Below are 22,479 nucleotides of genomic sequence, written 5' to 3'. Positions count from 1 at the left end.
AGAAATATCAGAACGATTTTCTGGAGGGATTTCAGAAAATAATGTTGGAAGAATTTCCGTGGAAAATTCATAAGAAGCTGAGGAACTACTGTAGGAATTTCGAAAGGAAAATCTTGGTGAATCTCGAACAAAAAAAACTTTTGGAAGATTTTCGATAGGATGTCTTGGTTAAATCCTAGAATGATTTACTCAACTTGCCTAGTGGTTTGGGATCATTTTCGTCAGCCAGCTGTTCCCAACGTAATGCATAAGGAAGGTTAAACAATTCCAATTTCTGTTGGATTTGTTTAAGAAATCCCCAAAGAAACTCCAGGAGAAATTTTAAAAAGACGGATCTAGGGTAATCCCAGAATGGAGGAGTGGACCTGGTGTTATGGTTAGAACACTTGACTCTCACGTCGAGGACCTGGGATCGAATCCCACTCCCGACAAACTTTCAAAATGTGAGTACTTCCTTCGGAAGGAAAGTAAAGCGTGGGTCCCGAGATGAACTAGCCAAGGGCTAAAAATCTCGTTAATATGTACAGATAAAAAAAAAATAACAATAATAATCCCAGAATACAGAGTTGAACCAGCCCCCGGCTGAAAATCTCTTCAATAAAGATAAATAAATAATTAATAATCCCGGAAGGAACTTCTGAAGAAATCATAAGAAAGAAGTCTTTCCTCCAAAAATTATAATCGAATTCCAAAAGATAATGAAGCGGAATAGTGCTACTGATAAAACAAGCTATGAACCATTTGCCAGATCAATAATTGGTAATAATTAAATAAATGTATGTACAAGCATGCAATCGTCTTAGACGAAATGATTCGTGGTTAAATTTTCTACAAGGAGCGTTGATTGATTTGAATTAAGGAGACAAGGGGCGACCTCTGGGATTTATTCTCTGTAAGTATAACTTCTCTCATAGTAAATCCTATGCTATGCAACCGCTATCCTAAACTATGAACCGCTTGCGTTAAATTATAGTATAGATACGCCTGAATTATCTTTAATAGAGCTGGTAGCCTTACGAATTTAAGGTCCATTCTACTGTCCAAAGCTACTGATTAGTGTTTGCTGCCAATTACAGAGCATACTATTCTATTCTATTGTATTCTAGTGCTTGTACAGCCAGTATTGAAAAGCATCCTGGAAATATCAAAATTTCTTCTGATATTTTCTTGTCAGCCCAGCCTTAATATTTGCAGAAAATCATAGATGTGATACAAATATTAAAATGGCAAGGCCCACTGTGCAGACTATTGGATTGAGGACGCAGTGGCTTTATTTCCCCAACAGGGGAGGAAAAAAAATTGGATTGAGGTTGAAAGATAATTCAAAAATATAAGGCAATCAGGTTATCCACTTATGAATGACATGATTGACAAACCTTTTTGAATTGATTGAAGGAAGAAACGGGGACAACCGTACCAACCGTTTCGGTTTAGAGGAATGATGTTTGAATATAAAATCGTTGGGAGTGGTTCTTTTTCTACAAATTACAGAGCATACTGTATAAAAGCAACTCTATACCTAGTGGATTCTCTTATTCAATTGATTAAACTTAATACAATGAGTTGGATTAGGATAGGAGTGTCCTGAAGGCAGATAAAAACACAAAGTCTGTCACAACGGACGCTATGTGTTTCAGACATAAGGCGTTTGTATAGAAGCTATGTGTTCGCTTATGGTTTGTTTTGTTTAACGTTTGTTTTTATTCAGCATTCGCTGCTTCAATTCGATTCTTTTACAGCAGAATCCAATATATCGATCATGATATATGAATAGTTTAGGGTCACTCCTCACTATGGTGTACCACTCAAAAGTTTATGGTCACTTTCGTATGTCTTGGAAGTTATTTGTTGATAGGGTGCCTGTACCAGTTATCGCACCACCTAAGAAAAACTATTTCTACAAAAATAAGAAGAAGACCGACGAATGTAAACAATAAGTCAAATGATTGATTAGTTTTCATACTTTACAGGAAAAATATAAAAACGGAGCCAAAACTACTTTTAGTATTTATTACGGCGTGTGCCAATGATAGGAACCCTGTACCAGTTATGGACACATTTGTTAATTTGGGTTCCACTTCGCACTATTTACATGCACTCCTTATGGGAGTTGCCATAAGTTGGTGCAAGGAGGCCGAAAAGTTAAGGAAAATGATTTATTTCTACCACAATTTGAGCAAATTTTTTCATTTATTTAGTTAACATCAAATTCATGATAATACTGAATCAACAATTTGCCGCCATAATACTCGATTTGCAGCTGCAGCTCTCCAACGTCGGTCATGCCCAACACTCGCCAGATCACGCTCCACCTGGTCCGCCCATCGTGCTCTCTGCGCTCCACGCCTTCTTGTACCAACCGGATGGTTAGCAAACACCAACTTTGCAGGGTTGTTGTCCGGCATTCTTGCAACATGCCCTGCCCATCGTATCCTTCCGGCTTTGGCCACTTTCTGGATGCTGGGTTCGCCGTAAAGTGCAGCGAGCTCGTGGTTCATCCTTCTCCGCCACACACCGTTCTCCTGCACGCCGCCGAAGATCGTCCTTAGCACCCGTCGCTCGAAAACTCCGAGTGCTTGCTGGTCCTCCTCTAGCATCGTCCATGTCTCGTGTCCGTAGAGAACCACCGGTCTTATTAACGTCTTGTACATGGTACATTTGGTGCGGGGGTGAATCTTTTTTGACCGCAGTTTCTTCTGGAGCCCATAGTAGGCACGACTTCCACTGATGATGCGCCTTCGTATTTCACGGCTCACGTTATTGTCAGCCGTTAGCAAGGAACCGAGGTAGACGAATTCTTCTACCACCTCGAAAGTATCCCCGTCTATCGTAACATTGCTGCCAAGGCTTGTCCTGTCTCGCTCAGTCCCACCTACCAGCATGTACTTTGTCTTAGCCGCATTCACCACCAGTCCGACTTTTGCTGCTTCACGTTTCAGGCGGGTGTACTGTTCTGCCACCGTTCCAAATGTTCTAGCTATAATATTCATGTCATCCGCAAAACAGACAAATTGGCTGGATTTCGTGAAGATCGTACCCCGGCTGTTGAGCCAGGCTCGTCGCATAACACCTTCCAGGGCAATGTTGAATAGTAGGCAGGAAAGTCCATCACCTTGTCGTAATCCCCGTCAAGATTCAAATGAACTGGATAGTTCACCCGAAATTCTTACGCTGTTCTGCACACCGTCCATCGTTGCTCTTATCAGTCTAGTCAGCTTCCCGGGAAAGCTGTTCTCGTCCATAATTTTCCATAGCTCTGTGCGGTCGATACTGTCGTATGCCGCTTTGAAGTCGATGAACAGGTGATGCGTTGGGACCTGGTATTCACGGCATTTCTGGAGGATTTGCCGTACGGTGAAGATCTGGTCCGTTGTCGACCGGCCGTCGATGAAACCGGCTTGGTAACTTCCCACGAACTCATTTACTTTAGGTGAGAGACGACGGAAGATGATCTGGGATAGCACTTTGTAGGCGGCGTTTAAAATGGTGATCGCTCGAAAGTTCTCACACATTAACTTGTCGCCTTTCTTGTGGATGGGACAGATTATCCCTTCCTTCCACTCCTCCGGTAGCTGTTCGGTTTCCCAGATCTTGACTACTAACTGGTGCAGACAGGTGGCCAACTTTTCCGGGCCCATCTTGATGAGTTCTGCTGCGATACCGTCCTTACCAGCCGCTTTGTTGTTTTTGAGCTGGTGGATGGCATCCTTAACTTCCCTCAGCGTGGGAGTTGGTTCGTTCCCGTCCTCTGCTGCACCAACATAGTCATTTCCTCCGCTGCCTTGGTCCTCCGTGCCTACATTCTCTTCGCCATTCAGGTGCTCGTCGAAGTGCTGCTTCCACCTTTCGATCACCTCACGTTTGTCCGTCAGGAGGCTCCCATCCTTATCCCTGCAGATTTCGGCTTGCGGCACGTAGCCTTTGCGGGATGCGTTGAGCTTCTGATAGAACTTCCGTGTTTCCTGTGAACGGCACAGCAGTTCCATTTCCTCGCACTCCGCTTCTTCCAGGCAGCGCTTTTTCTCCCGGAAGAGACGGGTCTGCTGCTTCCGCTTCTGTCTGTATTGCTCCACATTCTGTCGGGTTCCATGCTGCAGCATTACCGCCCGCGCTGCATCCTTCTCCTCCAGAACCGCTCTGCACTCCTCGTCGAACCAATCGTTTCGTCGACTCCGTTCTACATACCCGATAGTGCTCTCGGCTGCGTTGTTGATGGCTGCTTTGACTGTACTCCAGCAGTCCTCTAGAGGGGCCACATCGAGCACACCCTCGTCCGGCAACGCTGCCTCGAGATTCTGCGCGTATGCGGTGGCGACATCCGGTTGCTTCAGTCGCTCTAGATCGTACCGGGGCGGCCGCCGGTACTGTACATTGTTAATAACGGAAAGTTTTTGGGCGCAGTTTAACCATCACCAGGTAGTGATCAGAGTCGATATTAGCGCCACGATAGGTCCTGACGTCGATAATGTCGGAGAAGTGCCGTCCATCAATCAGAACGCGGTCGATTTGCGATTCCGTTTGTTGTGGTGATCTCCAGGTGTAACGATACGGGAGGCTGTGCTGGAAGAAGGTGCTACGAATGGCCATGTTCTTGGAGGCGGCGAAATCGATGAGGCGTAGGCCATTTTCGTTCGTCAGCTGGTGGGCGCTGAACTTTCCAATTGTCGGTCTGAATTCCTCCTCCTGGCCTACCTGAGCGTTTAGATCCCCTATGATGATCTTGACGTCGTGGTTTGGGCAGCTGTCGTACTCGCGTTCGAGCTGCGCGTAAAATGCGTCTTTGTCATCATCAGTGCTTCCGGAGTGAGGGCTGTGCACGTTTATTATGCTGATGTTGAAGAATCGGCCCTTGATCCTCAACCTGCACATTCTTTCGTCGATCGGCCACCAACCGATCACGCGCCTCTGCATGTCGCCCATCACTATAAAAGCTGTTCCCAGCTCACGTGTGTTGCCGCAACTCTGGTAGATGGTATGATTACCTCTAAACGTTCGCACCATAGATCTTGTCCAACACACCTCCTGCAGCGCTACGATTCCGAACCCGCGGTCCTTCAGTATATCGGCGAGTATGCGGGTGCTCCCGATGAAGTTGAGAGATCTGCAGTTCCACGTACCGAGCTTCCAATCGCAAGTCCCTTTTCGTCGCTGTGGTCGTCGCCATTGGTATCGGTTCGCATTCTTCTCTTGTTGATTTTCCGGTGCTAGTCTTTTTTACGACTGGCTCGCAGGGCCTAACACCAACCCACTAACCCAGGGAGCTGGGCTTACCTTCCCGGAAGCTACGGGTTCTGCATTGGCATTTCCTCCAACTACAGTGCTAAATAGCTAGGCTCGAGCGCCAGTCTTCGCCGGGGGTGATGTTTTTAAATTTGAGCAAATTGTGAAGTTTGAATGATTGCAATCATCTTTTGTGATCGTGATCTGTTGTTCACGATTTTTTTCTTGTTGATTTGTATCTTAAAAGGTTGAAAATCAACTATGGCGAATTTGAGGTACTATAGCCATAACTGGTACACTGAGCCTATATGTTTTATCAGTGGCGTAGCCAGAAATTGTCTCTGGGAGGGGTTTTCAACGGTCAATGATACCTTTTTTGATTTGACACTTACATTTTGTAAACAGTAACGAGCAATCGTATTCGAAGTTTAAAAATAGCGGCGCAGCCGAAAATTTTTTTCGTCGCAAAGCGTTTTATACTGAAAATTTGTTCCACAAATTTTGGCTCTGGGGGGGGGGGGTTTTAACCCTGAAACCCCCCCCGTGGCTACGCCAGTGTGTTTTATTCAGTTCAACGAACTAAACACTCCTACACGTAATTTACCTTTTCTTTGCACAGTTGTTTAAAACGCTAAAAGGAATCCAAAAAGCTTTGTTCCAAAAAATTGACTTTGTTGACCCAGTCTAATGAACATAGACATATACATATACATAAATTTTATTTTCTATTTCTAATTAATCCTTTTTCATTATATTTTATAAGCATCTATGATGTAATTCGGGAAAATTATGCGTGTCTATTTCTGTTTTTATTATTGTTATTGTTGTATTGTTTTTATCTAAATAGTTTCGATTCCTTGACCTAAATAATGGCTTAAACGATAAGTTAGCGTGACGTTAATAAAAATTACAATTACAATATTGTTTCAGATTATGCCGAGACATTGTAAAGTCATCGGACACATCTCTGCGATTCAGTTAGAAGAACAAGTACAAGTAAACAAAAAGAGGTTCACATTGTTAGAAAAGTGAAACAGTTAACCAATAGAAAGACGATCAGAGATGACTTCCCCCCTTGCACACGCCGATGCCTCAGCAGCGCTTCAGTTGGTGCGGAACGCGCGTGGTGGCAATGATGGCGGCAGCAACAGCGATCATCGTTCACAAAACCACTGCTAGACCCTCTTCGCTGCCCTGCCTGACCGAAACCCCCCGCACCGCACCCGCACACCATGCACCCTACCTTCCACACATACACACCCGCTACCTCGAAAAAAAAACCCTCCCATAACAGTCCTGTTGTCCCCCGATTTTAATACCACCGATACTCTGACGCTGCTGCTGGTGCGGTGGTGCGCTGCGCTGGCGAGCCTGACTCTGGTGAACCACACACCAGACCCCCCGCTCTCCCTCCCACACCTCTCTGCTTCTCCTCTTCCTGCCTCTGCGCAGACCTTGTTCGCCTTGTGTCGTCGTCGTCGTCACCAACCAAGTGCGCCGCAGAGCAGAATGGCAGCCTACTACATTCCCATCCACAACTTCCACACAATCACCGACGACCACTGTTGAACGTCGCCAGCCAGCCAGCCAGGCAGGCAGGCATTCAGTGCGCGAGCGTTGAGTCGAGTTCGAGTGTGCTACTCAGTGGCAAACCAATCGACCTACCAAACCCCACAAAACCCAACGACGACTACTACGATGACGACGAGAGACCAAGTCCACAACCGACCAACCAACCGACCGACCGATGATGACGACGACGACGACGAAAACAACAACGAAGAAGAGCCGGGCGGTCGCAGTATGCCAAGTTGCTCGATAATAGAGTACCTACACTCTCGGCAGCTGAGTAGTAGCCTCTGCCTGTAGCTCGTTGTCATGATACGGGTTGTGCCCATCGCCCATCTCGTCGCGCTTAGTAGTCGTCACCACCAGCTCAGCCTGGTGCGCTTGATCGCCTACTTATTGAATTTTCTCATTGGCAATGATTACGAAATTCTCCCAACGGCTGTGACTTCCCCCCCATCATTATCGTGCATGGACGAACTTTTCGTTCCAGGATCGTAGGTACCCATACGGAAAGCCATCTGTCCCGCCCGACTTGAGCGGGGTTTTTCCCTTTTCCGGTACGAACGGCAATGGCGGCGACCGCGCGATGACGGACGCCAGATGTGCGCGGTGGTGCAACCAATACAATTTCAAAAGTCATTAAGCTAGTAGTTCTCGAGTTCGCCAGAGGTCAGTTGTCGGTGGTCGGATTGCTCGGTCGCTTGGACGACGGCGCGGCGGCGGTCGTTTCGGTGTGGTATGAGCATATGAGAGCACACACGTTAGGGGGATGGCGGCGGCGGCAACCTGCTTTTTCTTATCAACTGCGGCGATTGGGACGAATTCGACGAACTCGTCGAACGTCAAACTGGTCGGTCTGGTTGGAATCGCTGTTGCTTTGTATGTTGCCTGGCTATTTGTGTGGTGCCCGACTTTTGCGCGACTGGTCCCCGTATCTTGATGGGTCTACTACGGGTGGGTGATGCAGATCCTTTGGCGGCGATAGGAGAACAGATATGACATGTTCGAGGTTCGGCCTAGTTCAGGTTGTTCATTGTTCTGGCAAAGTTCTGACTAAGTAGGGTAATCGGTCCTATTTTAAGCACAATGTTCCCAGTTTTCATCCTACTCAAACCAAAGGATCTAGAGGCACTGACTATTTTGTTTCTTTTTTTTTTTTTGAAATTTTGTTAGAAGTGATAACAAATATACTAACAAAAATAAGGTACACCGGGGCAAGTTGAAACGGGTGGGGCAAGATGAAACACGAAGTTTTGAAACAGATTTCATTACAATCTGGGCATATATCCTTCGCTAAAAGATTGTTTGAATAAAAAACTATGTGTTATTGCGATCGAACTGTTTATCATCATTAGAAAACATCATGTTCACCCGCTGTTTCATCTTGCCCCACCCGTTTCAACTTGCCCCGGTGTACCTTAACGTGAACAATCGGAGTCCTAATCGTCTGTTTTCAAAAAAAGGATGCATATGGGAGCGTAGGATTAATAAAAGTACTCAATCTCTATCAAGAGAAAACCGCTAATTTCTATTACATATAAATATATCTGGCCTTTCTACGGGAAACGCCAGAATGTTATTCAGCATACTTTCAAGAAATTATTCGAAATTACTTGTGTTGGTACCAGCATGATACTGCCTATAATCGCATAACTGTCCCATATGAATAGGAAACCCAGAAAATACGGAACTACTATGCGATCATAGGCAGAATAGATATTACACACAGTTAATTCTTTTAAATTTCTAAGTGACCATGCGGCTCCATGGTACTGCTCCGACATAAGGGGTCGTCCATAAATGACGTAGCTTTTTATTGGGGAGGGGGGTGTTTGTGATTTTGTGACCAAGTGTGACGATAGGGGGGTAGGGGTTTATGATATGCTACGTAGCTTTCTACTAAGCCTATTGAAGAAAAAGTATTTCGTAATTAATGAATTTTTATTTGCATTAAGTATCATTATCCAGTAAATCGAAGAAAAAATATTTTGCATGATTTTTTTTCCATTCACATTAATGTAAATAACAAATAATAGACATAAATGCCAGCTTCCTTTCATAGGACATGCAGCTATCGGACGCAACAACTGTATCTGAGAAAATGGTTTTGAAATCCCGCGTGAAGAATAATGTATTGTGTATACAGAAAAATTTCAATAGTTTGCTGCTTGCTATAGGGCACTGCACACCGCTGAGGTTGCAAAAGGTAAAAAAAATCAGTTTGGCATTATGGCATTATTTGAGGAGCTCCTTATATAGTTTTTACAGGACTTCCTCGAAAAATTCCTCCAACAATTTTTTAATGAGCTTCTCTAGCAGCTTTGTAAGGAATCTCTCATGGTGTTCTTTATAGGTTTCCCCAACAGAAAAAGGATAACATTTCCACATGAATTCCCACTGGGAATTCCAAAAAAAAAAACTTCTGAAAACATTCCAAAAGAATTTGGAGGAATCTCAGAAGGGGCCGTTCATAAACCACGTTGACTTTTTGGGGGGAGGGGGGGGTCTGACCAAAGTCTACGCTCCATACAAATTTCAAAAATTTTGTATGGACAAAAGTCTACGAGGGGGGAGGGGGGGTTCTGAGATGACCAAATTTTGGTCCACGTGGTTTATGAACAGCCCCGAAGAAACTCCTGAAGGAACTTTCAGAAGAATTTCAGAAGAAACTCTTGGAGGAATCTTGAAAAGAAATCATAGAGAAATTCAAAAAGAAATCCCGTGAGGAGTTCCTGGAGCAATTCCAGATGGAGCTTTTGGAGAAATTTTGAATAAACTCCTAAAAGAATCTCAGAAGGAGCTATTTGTAGAGTCTTAGAAGGAACTCCTGGTTCAATTTCTGTAGAAAACATGGATGAAATTTTTGATGGAATCCCGGAAGTAATTTCTGAAGGAATCCCAAAAATAACTTTTGTTCAATCCCGGAAGATATTCAGATAGAATCCCTGGTGAAATCTAAGAAGGGAATCCTGGAGGAATTCCTGAAGGAACTATGGGAGGAATGCCACAAAAGTTCAGCTTATTGGACACAGTGTCTTAATTTCCCCAACAGGAGAGGAAGAAAAAATGGGAGGATTCCGTAAAAGGAATCCTCGCGGAATTCAAAGAGATCCTGGAGGAATCCTGGAAGGAGTGAATGGAGGGATACCGAAAAAGTTCCCGGAGGAGTCCCGGGAAAAAAATCATGGATAAATCCTAGAAGAATGTTCTCGAGGAATCCCAGAAAAATCCAGGAAGGGATTCCTGAAGGAATCCGAAAAAAACTCCATGAGGAATCCCAGAAGCAACTCCTGGAGGGGTTTTGAAGAATGCCGGAGGAGTTTCTTGCAGAGGTCTCGGAATGAATATCTGAGAGAATTGCTGGAGGAATCCCGAAAGGAACTTCGTTAGAAAACCCAGAAAGAAGATCTGATGAAATCTCAAAAGAAATTCCGGTTAAAATCCCTGAAGAGATGTCCGATGAAACTGCCGGTAGAAGAGAGGAGAAGAAAATTTTGAAAGAACTCCTGTAGGAAACCATGGATAAACTTAAAAAAAACCTAAAAAACTCCTGGAGAAATCTCAGAAGGAACTTTTAGTGGAATCTAAGAAGAAACTCCGGAAGGAATTCTTGGATGGATCTTTGAAGAAAGTGCTGGAGGAATTGAAAAGGGAGAAATTCTCAACAATAATGGGAATCCCAAAGGAAGCTCCTTGAGGAATTCCAGAATCAACTGCTAAAAGAATTCTAGAAGAAACATCATGAGGGACCCGGTGCATTTATTGCAAACGAAACCAATTTGATATTCCTAACAGATTACAGTTTACAGATTGCAATACAGATTAACTGTATTGGGAGCTTCAACTTCCTGTTCTTCGGCATCAAGCAGAATGATGGGTGATTAATTGAGTCATTAGTTTTGGTGATAATCTCCACTGGTTGCACCTATGGTCTTGATGTCGGCGATCTGAATCTGGCAGTCGACAATGTTTTCTTGCTTTTGTTGTTTTTTTTATAGTATTCGTTAAAATTGGAATCCGAAATAAGTTTCGATTTTTTTTGCTTTTTGAAATGAAAATTGGGTTTGGGCCGAAGGGTCTCCAATTTCAATGGACCAGTACTAGAAGTCGTGGATATATGATCAAATCATATATGGAATTCAAAAAAGAAATCAAAGTAAACTATTTTCCCGGAAAACGCTAGATAAAATTTCACGATTTTCCAAAATTTTCTAAAACACCCCAAACTTCAAAAAATCATATCTCAAAAACTATGCATCGTGAAATCGACGCCAAATTACCTCAGCAATTTAATAAAATTATACTGAGAAAAATATTTTTCAGAAAATGTTTCACCACAGCGAAAAAACGTCTAAAAATGCTGATAAAAGTACCGTCTTTTAGCGCAAAAACTATTTTTTTTCCTTTCGTTCTTTGACGCCAAAATGGAATCTCTTACCGTTTTAGAGATATAGCCGAAAACCAACGGCCAGTCGCTATATTTTCATAGGAAGCCATCTACAACAATTCTAGAGTTTTCAAGAAATATCTTAGCATATATGTTGGTCCAGATACAGGTCTTTGTTCGAGCCGATATCACTTAAAACAGATGAGGATTCTTAAATTCTGAATTCTAGATGAAAAAAATGATGATTGGTGTTTATGTAGATAGATTTCTGCAATCCCGTCCAAATGCTCTTGGGCAATTCGTTGGCGAAACTCCTAGGTCAAAAATCGACGTTTTTCATGCCTTTATTTTTTTGCGTGGCACTAAGTTTACCAAACCAAACAGTTAAAAAAGTGAGGTGCTGATTTTTTTTGTACGAAGCGCCGCCCGTTGGCGTTTTTTGGTTTGTCATTAAAAAACATACCAGGCGACTCCACCTAACTAATCATATGGCAGCAATGGAAGAACAAGCAGGCGCGTGGTATGCAATTTCCAAATGTCATCCAAATCATCGTTTATTTCAACGCTTTTTCCTCGCTATACCAGTCATTATCGAGCTTAATCGGCTCAATTTTGCATCTAGTTTGCTTGCATCTGAAGGAAACTTCATTAATATAGTGAAATATTGTAATCACCCTAAATTACCCTATGAATGTTTCAAAAAAAAAAATTCAATTAAAAAGGTTTTGAAATAATAACTATTTGAACATTTAAACTCCATGATTATGATGCATTAAGTGGCTTGAGGAAGGGATAGAACAGATAGAACATGTTCTTCGCATGAAACTCCTTGGGAAGAACGCCCAAGTAACAATCTCAATTCTATTTGGTTTTATTTGTTTTTATGATAGTTTTATCGGAACATTGCATATTCTAGTTGATCTTATCGGAGTTTCAGCTGAGCACAACTATTCTTAGTCAATATGTGGTTTTAAAAACACCTCCAAGAATACTTGAGGTTCAGTTCATAAAACCATAAACACAACAAGAACTGTTGAACTTATTTTCAGTTTTATAAGGTTCTTGTAGTTATCTTCAATCATCCGTTCTTGATCAAGAGCAACTGTTCTCGCATAAGAACAGTTTGGTACATGAAAAATACAAGAAAAAACTCAAGCATCAGATTTTGATTCTCATCGTTCCATTATTGCTGCCAATCAAGAACACCTACCCGGAAGCCCAACCGCGACGCGGTGCCAAGTTCCTCCGGTTGCAGCATCCGAAATGAGGTGGGTATAGTCATCCAGGACGTCGATTCCCGTGCAATCGGGGTTCCAATCATCGATCTTCAAAATCAACAACTACTTACCTGTTGGAAGTGCTGACCGGAGGAATGATGCACTGCACCGCATCAAGGCCGGTTATCGAAAAAGGTCTGCCTGGTTGGCAACGGTACCGGGCTGATAATTAAATTCATCGGACGAGATTCACAAAGTCCACCGCGGTGCGATAATTCATTGTTTGTTTACAATTTGGCGTACATGATTTATGACGTTCTCGGCGAAGTTAGCATAAACCTACATCAAGAACGTTATAAACCTGAGTACTCTTGAGTAAAACTTCTTACCCTTGGATAAGATGAAATAAATTTAAGACGTTCTTGATGGAGAACGTTAAAAATCCTAGTATTCTTGAGTTATGCTTTTAGCTCTGGCACGAGTTGAAAGAAATTTAAGACGATCTTATGGTGATGTTGATTAAAACCATCGATGATGGACCGACCACCGGCCTAGATTTCAATGGAAGCCATGTTGAGAAAACTCATGAGCAATGTTCGCATGACCAGGAATAATATTTATAAATATTTTATTAGTGCGTTATAATGGAAGCGCGTTGCAATTTTTGGAAGTATCTTGCAACATATATACGATGAATTTTGCTTGGCATTTGGCATCCTTGTTACACCACGGAAATATTTCCAATTTGTGTAATAAATTAATCCCGATTACAATAATGTGCCATTTTCATTGTGTTTTTAATTTCTAGTTAATTATCATCAAACTTTTCTGTCGACATAAAAGCTGCATCAGCAACAACACTGACAAATTTATTATCGTTTTATCGTGCATTTGAAGATTTCTACAAGGAGAGAGCAATTCGCCTTGAGGACAACTTGGGAAGTACAACAAGTTTTAAGAGAAATTTAAAAACAACACTCCAAGTGCATCTTAGGATGGGCCTCTTTGGCCTTATGGCGGGTTTATGGTTGAGTTGATGTCGTTTTGCAGAGCAATTTGGTTTATGCATGGTTTTAAAGAACAGGTGTTGAAGAATACTTCAAAAGCATTATAAAATTAATTTTGTTACTTGGGCGGTATATTGTCATACTCATACTTCAACAGAAGGGATGGAGGACATTGAATTCTGGTTGGCTTTCTAACTAATTGAGAAGCAAAGGGTTAAAATCCCACCGGAACTACGAGTTTTTTTTTCTTGATTTGTAAAGTTTTTTCCATGAAGTTTTGAAGTTTATGTATGTTTACGGCTTTCCACTTCGATGATAAGCTAAACAACAATAACAGTCGCTTTTAAAATAAATATAAGCAGTCTATTATTCAAAAAATATCAAGTCTTTTTCCACTTTTTTCAACTTTTCTAAGAATTTCAGGATTGTTGATATTATACCTAAAGAATTTTCTAGTGTAATACATGGAAAAATTTCTGGTGTAGCTCTTTGAGATATCTATGATAATAAATTCCCCAAATAGTTGTACTAGAAATTTGTCGAAGTTATACCGTATTATACCAAGAAATTCTTTAGACATAATACCAACGAAACTTCGACTTTTCTTTTGGAGTTCATGTAAAGTTTCTCTCACAGAAATGCCTCAACACATTTAACAAGACATTGCTCCAAGCACAATTCCAACTTTTCTGCACAGATTCTACAACGAGCGTTAAAATAAGGGAGTTCCACTAGTAGAGTAATGCGGGGCAAAAGTTAGCAGTGGGTCTTTTTCTGAGCACGAGTTAAGAACTCAAACAAATCTGTATGGGCTCGACAAATAATCAGGTCAGTTACTCGTCAATAAAAATTGGAACGATTTCGTTATGGTTTGGCAGAGTTATGCAAAAAAAATGTGTTTCTAGGTGTTTTGATAGAATTTTTGGACCTTTTGGAATAAGAATTTGTAGTAACAGGAAGAAGAAGAAGAATCTCATAACCTCTTGATGTCGGAGAATCGTTATTCCATAGTAGTGCGCGGGTGCACTCGAATAAACAATAAACTACTAGTGCTTCTTGTAGAAAGGGACATTGCTAAAACCTCGACAGTGGGGCAAAAGTTCGCAGTAGCTGTGGGGCAAAAGTTCGCATTAGATTTCTGAATCTAGTTCATCAATATAATTACAGAATCTTTGGAGCAATGATGATTTCGTATAGAAACTACTATATAGAGTAAAGTGGGGCAAAAATTCGACCTTAGTTGAAAATTCAACTTTTTTCAAGAAATCGAAGCAGATAAAAATAAATGAATACCGTGTGGTGATTCTACCATCCATGAGCTAAAAATTTGCTGAACAAAGTTACGCCAAATGTCTTTTCAATTTTGAGTTACAAAACTTTTTGTTAGTGTGTGTCTAATTCGAACTCTTGCCCCACCACTGAGGCAAAAGTTCGAATCCAGTGTTTGTGGAATTTCGCTAACCATTGCACACTTTTTCGACACTTTGGTAATCTGAATACCTAAAACCAATTAATATTTGATGTTGGAACTCAAATACACTTTAAAGTTCGATCTGGATTTTACCCAAATCAGGGTTAAATTTACTACACCAAAAATTAGTAGTTTTCCGACAAATTCAGATGAAACAACTTTTTTTCAACTTTGATCGAATTTTCTCACTAATTCCATCATTTTTAGAGATAATATGTACATTCTGCAGAATTTTAGGTTTTTACCTAAAGTTGCTGCATGACTCGAACTCTTGCCCCACAATTCGAACTTTTGCCCCACTATGTGTAATATATGATTTCCAAATCTTTTTTGCAAAAAGTTATACATGCTAAGGCATCTTCAAAATATACCTAGTTACGCCCCAAAACAAAATATCGAATTCGATTTCATTACAATTCCATTCCATGCGTTGGAAGGACCATCGCATATTACAATTTTTTGATCAAAAATCAACATTTTGTCATAACTTTTCGAAATATTGATCAATTTTCATAATTTTTGGAGTGAAAGATTCTTTTTCAAAAAGGCTTCGAACAACTTTGACACCCGAAAGAAATAATCTGAATTGAGCTCAAAAACTTCAAAAGAAACTCTTGCCCCACTCGAACTTTTGCCCCACTTTACTCTATGTATAATATGTGTAGTATTCACCCTGAAATCGTTGTGGGTTTGAACTTAGTTTTGTAAGAAGATTGATTGTAAGGCAAACAATATGTTTACCCATTTAAATCAAAAAATGAAGAATGGCTAGAAACATTTTGAAACATTCTCTTCGTCATCCTCGTCGTGTCTTTTCGTATGTTTCTGAAGGTCTTTTGTTCATCTACGTTACCGGAGTCTTTCATAGCTTAGTTTGTAAATTCACAGTTATAATTTATCACCATACTGACGGGGATAAGATTTGATTACGGTCCCGTTCAACAGTTTTGCTGCATATTTGATTTTTTTTTTCATGTATTTTGTGCAACACGTATCTCTATGATTACCCCACAATGAATTTTGAACTACAGAAACGCTGGAAAAGACAGCTCTTAGTTAATAGTTGTGGAAGTCTTCATAAAACACATTCTATACATAAGCCGAACATCAGGTCGTACCCCAGTTGGGCCGTAATGCTAAGAACAGAAAGAAACAGATTTCATGGCAAGAGTGAAAAGACGAACATGAATTAACATGAAATAAATGAACATCACACCAATAAACAACCCCGTGCAAGGTGCGAACTTTTGCCCGCATATTGCGAACTTTTGCCCCCACTATGGGGCAAAAGTTCGCATTGAAGTACTTGTATTGAAAATTGAATTACTATAACTACAAAAGCAATGCGAAAAAATCTAGTACTATGTATTGAAGGCAGCATGATAAGGACCCGTTGAACGATATTATTTTCTTTTCGTTTAATAGTTATTTTGTGAAGTCTGTTAGGTGCGAACTTTTGCCCCGCATTACTCTATTACTACAGAAGATAGTCCTCAGGGATTCCACAGGAAAGCTGTAGAATTTCATCCAACAATTCCACAGAAACTTACTCTTGTAATTTCGTCTTTGATCTAGATGTTAAAAATGTCTTGAGATTCTTTAAAATCTGCAATCAAGAATTCTCAAAATAGGCCTTTTCAGTTGACAGGTTCGTGTATGCCACTGTTTACAATTGCCGAACAAAGGCGCAAACGCTAAAGTGTCATTTTCATAGGAGAACTGTCAAAGGCGCCCAAAATCAGCTGATTTTAAACGTCTTCTGATGAGGCATATTATCGTACTGTTTTTTTTTTCTTTGGACTTGTCTTTTCGACTGGCTAAGACCATTGGTTGGTCCATCTCGCCTAATTATCGTACTTCATGATTTCTGAATGAACTACCTACTCTGTCAATAGCCTTCAGTTTTAAAAGCTTCATTTGAACATTGAAAATTCAACTTCAATGTGTCCCAACCCAATAGGGCGCATATAGCCGAGGCGGTAAACGCACGGGTATTCAGTATGACCATGCTGAGGGTGACGGGTTCGATTCCCGGTCGGTCCAGGATCTTTTCGTAAAGGAAATTTCCTTGACTTCCTTGGGCATAGAGTATCTTCGTGCCTGCCACACGATATACAAATGCAAAATGGTCATTGGCAGAGGAAGCTCTCAGTTAAAAACTGTGGAAGTGCTCATTAAACACTGCTGAGAAGCAGGCTTTGTCCCAGTGACGACGTTACGCCAAGAAGAGGAGAGAGGAGGTGTCCCAACCCATTCGTTGAACGCTCCTCTAAATAGTTTGTTGTTTTTGTATATGTACCAAAATCTACTGAAGGACAATATATCGTCTCACAGTTACCAATGAACTCAACAGCTCACACCAGGAATGTGCGTAAACCCGTCAACTATACTCCACAATTCTCATACCGAAAACTTTAACTCATTTTCTTCTTCTTTTTTTCTTTTCTCCCAACTCCATCCAGGTGCAAGCAATGGGTTGACTTTTGCAACCGGCCCGAGCTGTGGAAAAAATACGAGGAAAACGGCCCCGAGTATCTGTACAAGAGTTCTCGGATCTGTTCCGATCACTTTCAGCCGGCCGACTTCAACAATCCCAATCTGTTCAGTCAAGGGTAAGTCCGAAAAACGACTCACGATACCAATGGCCGCGATCCGTAGCGACGACGGGACTGCTACAATATAGTAGTGTGGTGTGTGGGTTTCATTCCTCGGAGATTGACCAGGTCCGCGCGTGTCTTGCTCGTCCGTCGTCGCGTTGATGAGTTTGAAGCAATCAAGTAAGACCGGTTTGAGGGGCGATTTCCGTGAACCACCCTTAGAATCTGGTAACCCCCCGAGGAAAAAAAAATCACACACCAACCACCGTCACTCTGGCTCTGGCTCTGGGTGCACTCGTCAAGCTCTGCGTCTGGCTCTATGTAGCTTGGTGCATGCGACGAGAGGGCGGGCGGCACAAGGAGAAACCCAAAAATAGCTTGGTATGTAATCGATTTTCTTCTTCTTGTTCTTTTTTCCCTTCTCTCCACCTTGGGTTTCGGCTACTTCGACTCGGTGCGGTTCGCGTTGTCTGTCTGCAAACCAAACCGACTAAAACTGGGTCCTCGGTTTTGCTACCTGGCGACTGGCTCACGGACACCGGCGGATAGGTTAAAAAAAGGTTCGGTGCCTACACTGTACCCGGCCAGTAAAGAACCAAAGAGTCGCTATAGCATCGCAGGCGGCGGAATCGGTGCCATCAGCGGAATCGGATTTGCTGCTATTGCTGGTGGTGGTAGCAATGGTAATAATTCGCCACCCAACACCAGCAACGACAATGATTCATCATCGCTCATCATACCAATGACAACGAAGCGACCGTTGCTGTCGCAGCCTTCAACGCAGCAGCCCGTTGCCAAGCGAAGATCACTTCCACCTGCCCTCAGCTCCACCCTAGCCGCCTCCAACAACAGCCATGCCGCCGCCGTCAGTGGCGTACTGGCCGGGCTGATCCAGCGGCAGCAGCTGAAAGAACAACAACGGAAGGCATTCGTGGCTGCCCTGCAGCTCCAACAGCGACACCAACAGCAGCAGCAACAACAGCAACAACAACAGCAGCAGGTACAACCGAACCCACAGCGATCGTTGCTGGCCTCGCTAAAGCAAAAACCAAATAACAACAACAATAACAACAACCACATCAGCACCAATAACAATAATAACAACAACAGTACCAGCATCGCCAAACTTGCAGCTGCCGCCTTGCAGGAAAGGCTCGAGGATGAACGGGGGTACGGCATCAACTACGTGGACATGGATGGAGGAGGTAAGTAGGATGCAATGCAACAAAACAAAAAAAAACGCAACACATTAACTTCGGTTTTATTGCTGCTGCTACTTCTGGCTCCCCCTGGGATTGGGAGGCAATTATACCTACTTTTTTTACTGTATCCTACTTGGGTTGGGGTGCAAATTGCATTCGTAATGATGAGTATTAGGTACCATGCGCCTCCTCTTGGTGAGGCGCGATCAGTAGTACGTCAGTCAGTACGAATACTGTTTTGTGGGTTATGAACCCATACTAGGGTAAATCAAAGAAGGCGAGATGCGACCATTGCTCTTTCACTGTGTTTTATGCATTTCGTAGGCTCTGAGTGGAATAATAAATTCAGAGACTTGGGGCAAGATTCGCGTGTTTTTTCCGATAATTGATTATAGGATGGCAAAATAAGCAAACACATTTTAAACGACCCATATAGCCGAGGCGGTAAACGCACGGGTATTCAGCATGACCATGCTGAGGGTGACGGGTTCGATTCCCGGTCGGTCCAGGATCTTTTCGTAAAGGAAATTTCCTTGACTTCCTTGGGCATAGAGTATCTTCGTGCCTGCCACACGATATACACATGCAAAATGGTCATTGGCAGAGGAAGCTCTCAGTTAATAACTGTGGAAGTGCTCATAGAACACTAAGCTGAGAAGCAGGCTTTGTCCCAGTGAGGACGTTACGCCAAGAAGAGAGAGAGAGACATTTTAAACGACCTAGGTACTTACTACCAGAATGAGCAGATCTTTTATAATTTGTAGTACATTTCGATTTCCGGTGAATTTGTGTCGAGCACCTTTGAAATTTGTGGAAAATCTCAACATATTTTACCGATGTTTACTATTCTGTGTCTAAGCATTCAGCTGCCTATTGCTACATTCAATGAACTTGTTAAAAAACCTATTAAGCTGTTACCATTTCGTATACAAATCCTGTAGTAAAATTCTGATCCAAATCATTATATTTATCCGCTTTTTCTAATTACCGAAGCACTTTTGAATATTGTAGGTAATATTTGATGGCAATTCATAAATTTGGTAGTAATCTTTACTCAGGGATGATGATCTCTCTGTTTAACAGTTCTATTACTATAATAGCAAGTTTAAGTTACAGCTACAGCTTTGGAGTAATGAAAGGAGTCCATGAATTCTTTTGGAACTCTCGACGAAATTACTAAACAATATCTGATGTGGTAATGTTGATATTTCAGAATTCTGTTCATGATTCTTACTTGAATTTCTAAGGTTTTGTGTTTGTTTTCTAAATTCTTCCGCAGTTTCTCTCAGAATTCTTCCTTGAATTTATCCACGTTTTTTCCCTAGAAGTTTATCAATGTATTTTTGGTTTACATGGTTTACATGTCTTCTTCTTACTTCTTTTTACAACTTTTAGCCCGGCACAATGGTTTGAAAAAATATTATTTGTCAAAAATAAATTGCATATTGAGTTCGTTGCGACAGAGCATGGAAAATAAATGGATTCGTTGCGCTGGTCGTGGGAAACTGATCATTATTATTTTATCTTTTTTAAATACAACAAACGGAGCAAAATATTGATAAGATCTTTTTAATATTTGGCCACTCCACACCATCAATGTGCGATTTTCAGCTCGGTTCGCGGTGACAGTTTGTGACAGGTCCTCCTTGACATTAAGTAGCACGCAATCGAAGCCAGCTGTCTCCTCTCTCTCAGGTTTTTACGTACACCAGATTCTGTTTTTGCACGGGTTGTTTTCTGGCCATAACTTTAGTCAACCAATCACTTGGAAATTTATACACAGGCAGGCGGTCTGTGCTATCCGTGTACAAAAAATCAAGTGAATATGTTCAAAATGTCTCAGTTTTACTCAGTATTTCTCTGAAGTTCGTCTTGAGATTTCTCCAATATGTCTTGCCAGATTACACCTGGATTCCTTCCGATATTTTTTTCGGAAATTTCTTACAAGGAATTTCATGAGTTATCCCAGAAGACATTCCGAAGAAAAACTCCTGGAAAAATCTCTACAATAGCTCCGGGAGCAACTATGAAAGAAATCTAAAAAGAGCATCCAGAAACTCGAGACAATTTCTGATAGGGAATTCGGGAAGAGCTCTAGGTATAATCCCGAAAAAATCTGTAAAAAAATAACCTCAGGTGGATCACTGCAAGAAATCCGATAAAAAAAACTACAAGGAACAAGCTTTGATAGAAAGAAGAGCTCCATGAGAAATATCAACAATAGCTTCTGCAGGAATCCCAGAAGACACTCCAAAAAAAACAAAAACTTAGGAGAAAGTCCAAGGAAAATCCAGAAAGAATCCTAGGAACCACAGCGGAAGCAATTTTCTGAGAGAAGCCCCGGGAGAAACTCCGAGAGAAATCCTCGGTAACACTTCAAAAGAAATTCCACAGGAACTTTTGAAAAATATCCCAGCTGAAACTTCTATAGAAATCCAGGCAGAAATTACGAGAATAATTTCGTATGAGAACCCAGGAGAAACTCTTGCAGACAATTCGTGAATACTCCTGGAGAAATCTTTGGAGGAGCTCTAGAAAAAAATCTCAGGAATAACTCCTGTAGCAACTCTGGGAGAAATCATAGGAAGATCTACTGGGAAAGTCCCTAGAGAGGAACACCGGAGGGAATCGTGGATTATCTTCAACATAAATCCCGAAAAACTCCGCGACAACATCTGCGATATGTTCTTGGTAGAAATCCCACGAAAATGTCTTTGGGCAAAAGGCAGGAGGAATCCCACCAGGGAATGTGGTAGCAATACCGAGACTTTATTTTTGAGTGGATCAACAAATATTAATGTTCCCTATTTTTTATTCTTTCGACCCAATGCAATGTTTTATTTTAATCGGTTCAAAATTCCCTTGAGTATTCAAGATATTTTCTGAGTATTCTCCTGGTTTTTCCATACTAAATAAAATTTCCTGAGGATTCCCGGTTTTCCAGATTATTTTCAGGTAGTAGGCACCCTAATTTGAAACAAAAAACAACAAAATACAAGTTAAAAATATACATGAACCCATAGAAGAATTGTTAATTCTTTCAGAGAAAATTTAAGTGCAATACTCACGAAAATATCTGACAGTGGGTTTGGAGGCTTTACTTCCAGATTTGGTTAAGCATTTCTTGCACATTTCTTAGAATTACTTCTGATGAAATGTCATAAGATCTTATGATATGATTTCTGGAGAAAATTCATGGAGAAGAAAAAAGAGGGTATTTAATGGATGAAGGATTGATGAAAAAAGAATTGCCAAAGAAATTCTTGAATATGCTCCAACACAGGCATTTACAGTTTTGTCCGGAGGTCAACCAGAAATTGCACCTGATGTGCTACAAAGTGTGCTCTACAAATAATATTAATCCATGGTGAAATCACAGGAGGAATTCATGAAAAAAAACCTGGATAAAACCTAGGATTTCTGCAGTAATTATCGTTGGAATACCTCATGCAACCACAGTCACAAGCATAGACAGTCTTCTATTGTTCTCTTTCTCGTGTTTATTTGCGAGAGTGAGAAAATGTCAACGCTGGTATTTACAAGCGAGATTCCTCCAAAATTTCCTACTATGATGCCTTCAGAGATTTCTACGAGGCAATTTTGTACAGAAATATTCTTAGAATGTTACCAGGAATTCCTGTTGGATAGCACATTGAGATCCCTTTAGGAATTCTTACTGGAATTACTCAAGGAATACAGCTGAAATTGATTCAGAAGTTACTGGTAGAATCCATCAGGAAGTTTTCCTGGGATTACTTAGGCAGTTGTTGCTGAGGATCATCATGAATTTCTTGGAGGATTGCCAAGTG

The 22,479-nt window shown here is 41.5% G+C and overlaps 1 protein-coding gene across 3 annotated transcripts in view; it reads left to right on the top strand.

The window, feature by feature from the left end:
• LOC109409734 (putative uncharacterized protein DDB_G0282129) overlaps window positions 1-22,479 on the top strand; it is a 74,295-nt gene that overhangs the window by 36,739 nt on the left and 15,077 nt on the right. For all 3 annotated transcript variants that reach the window (XM_029870206.2, XM_029870207.2, XM_029870205.2), the window contains exons 2-3: window positions 17,334-17,483; window positions 18,018-18,673. In XM_029870206.2, the coding sequence (XP_029726066.1) occupies window positions 17,334-17,483; window positions 18,018-18,673 (806 nt within the window). The remainder of the gene's footprint in view (window positions 1-17,333; window positions 17,484-18,017; window positions 18,674-22,479) is intronic.

This window comes from Aedes albopictus, chromosome 2, assembly GCF_035046485.1.
Source record: "Aedes albopictus strain Foshan chromosome 2, AalbF5, whole genome shotgun sequence".
NCBI lineage: Eukaryota > Metazoa > Arthropoda > Insecta > Diptera > Culicidae > Aedes > Aedes albopictus.
This window is presented reverse-complemented; position numbering and strand designations above follow the sequence as displayed.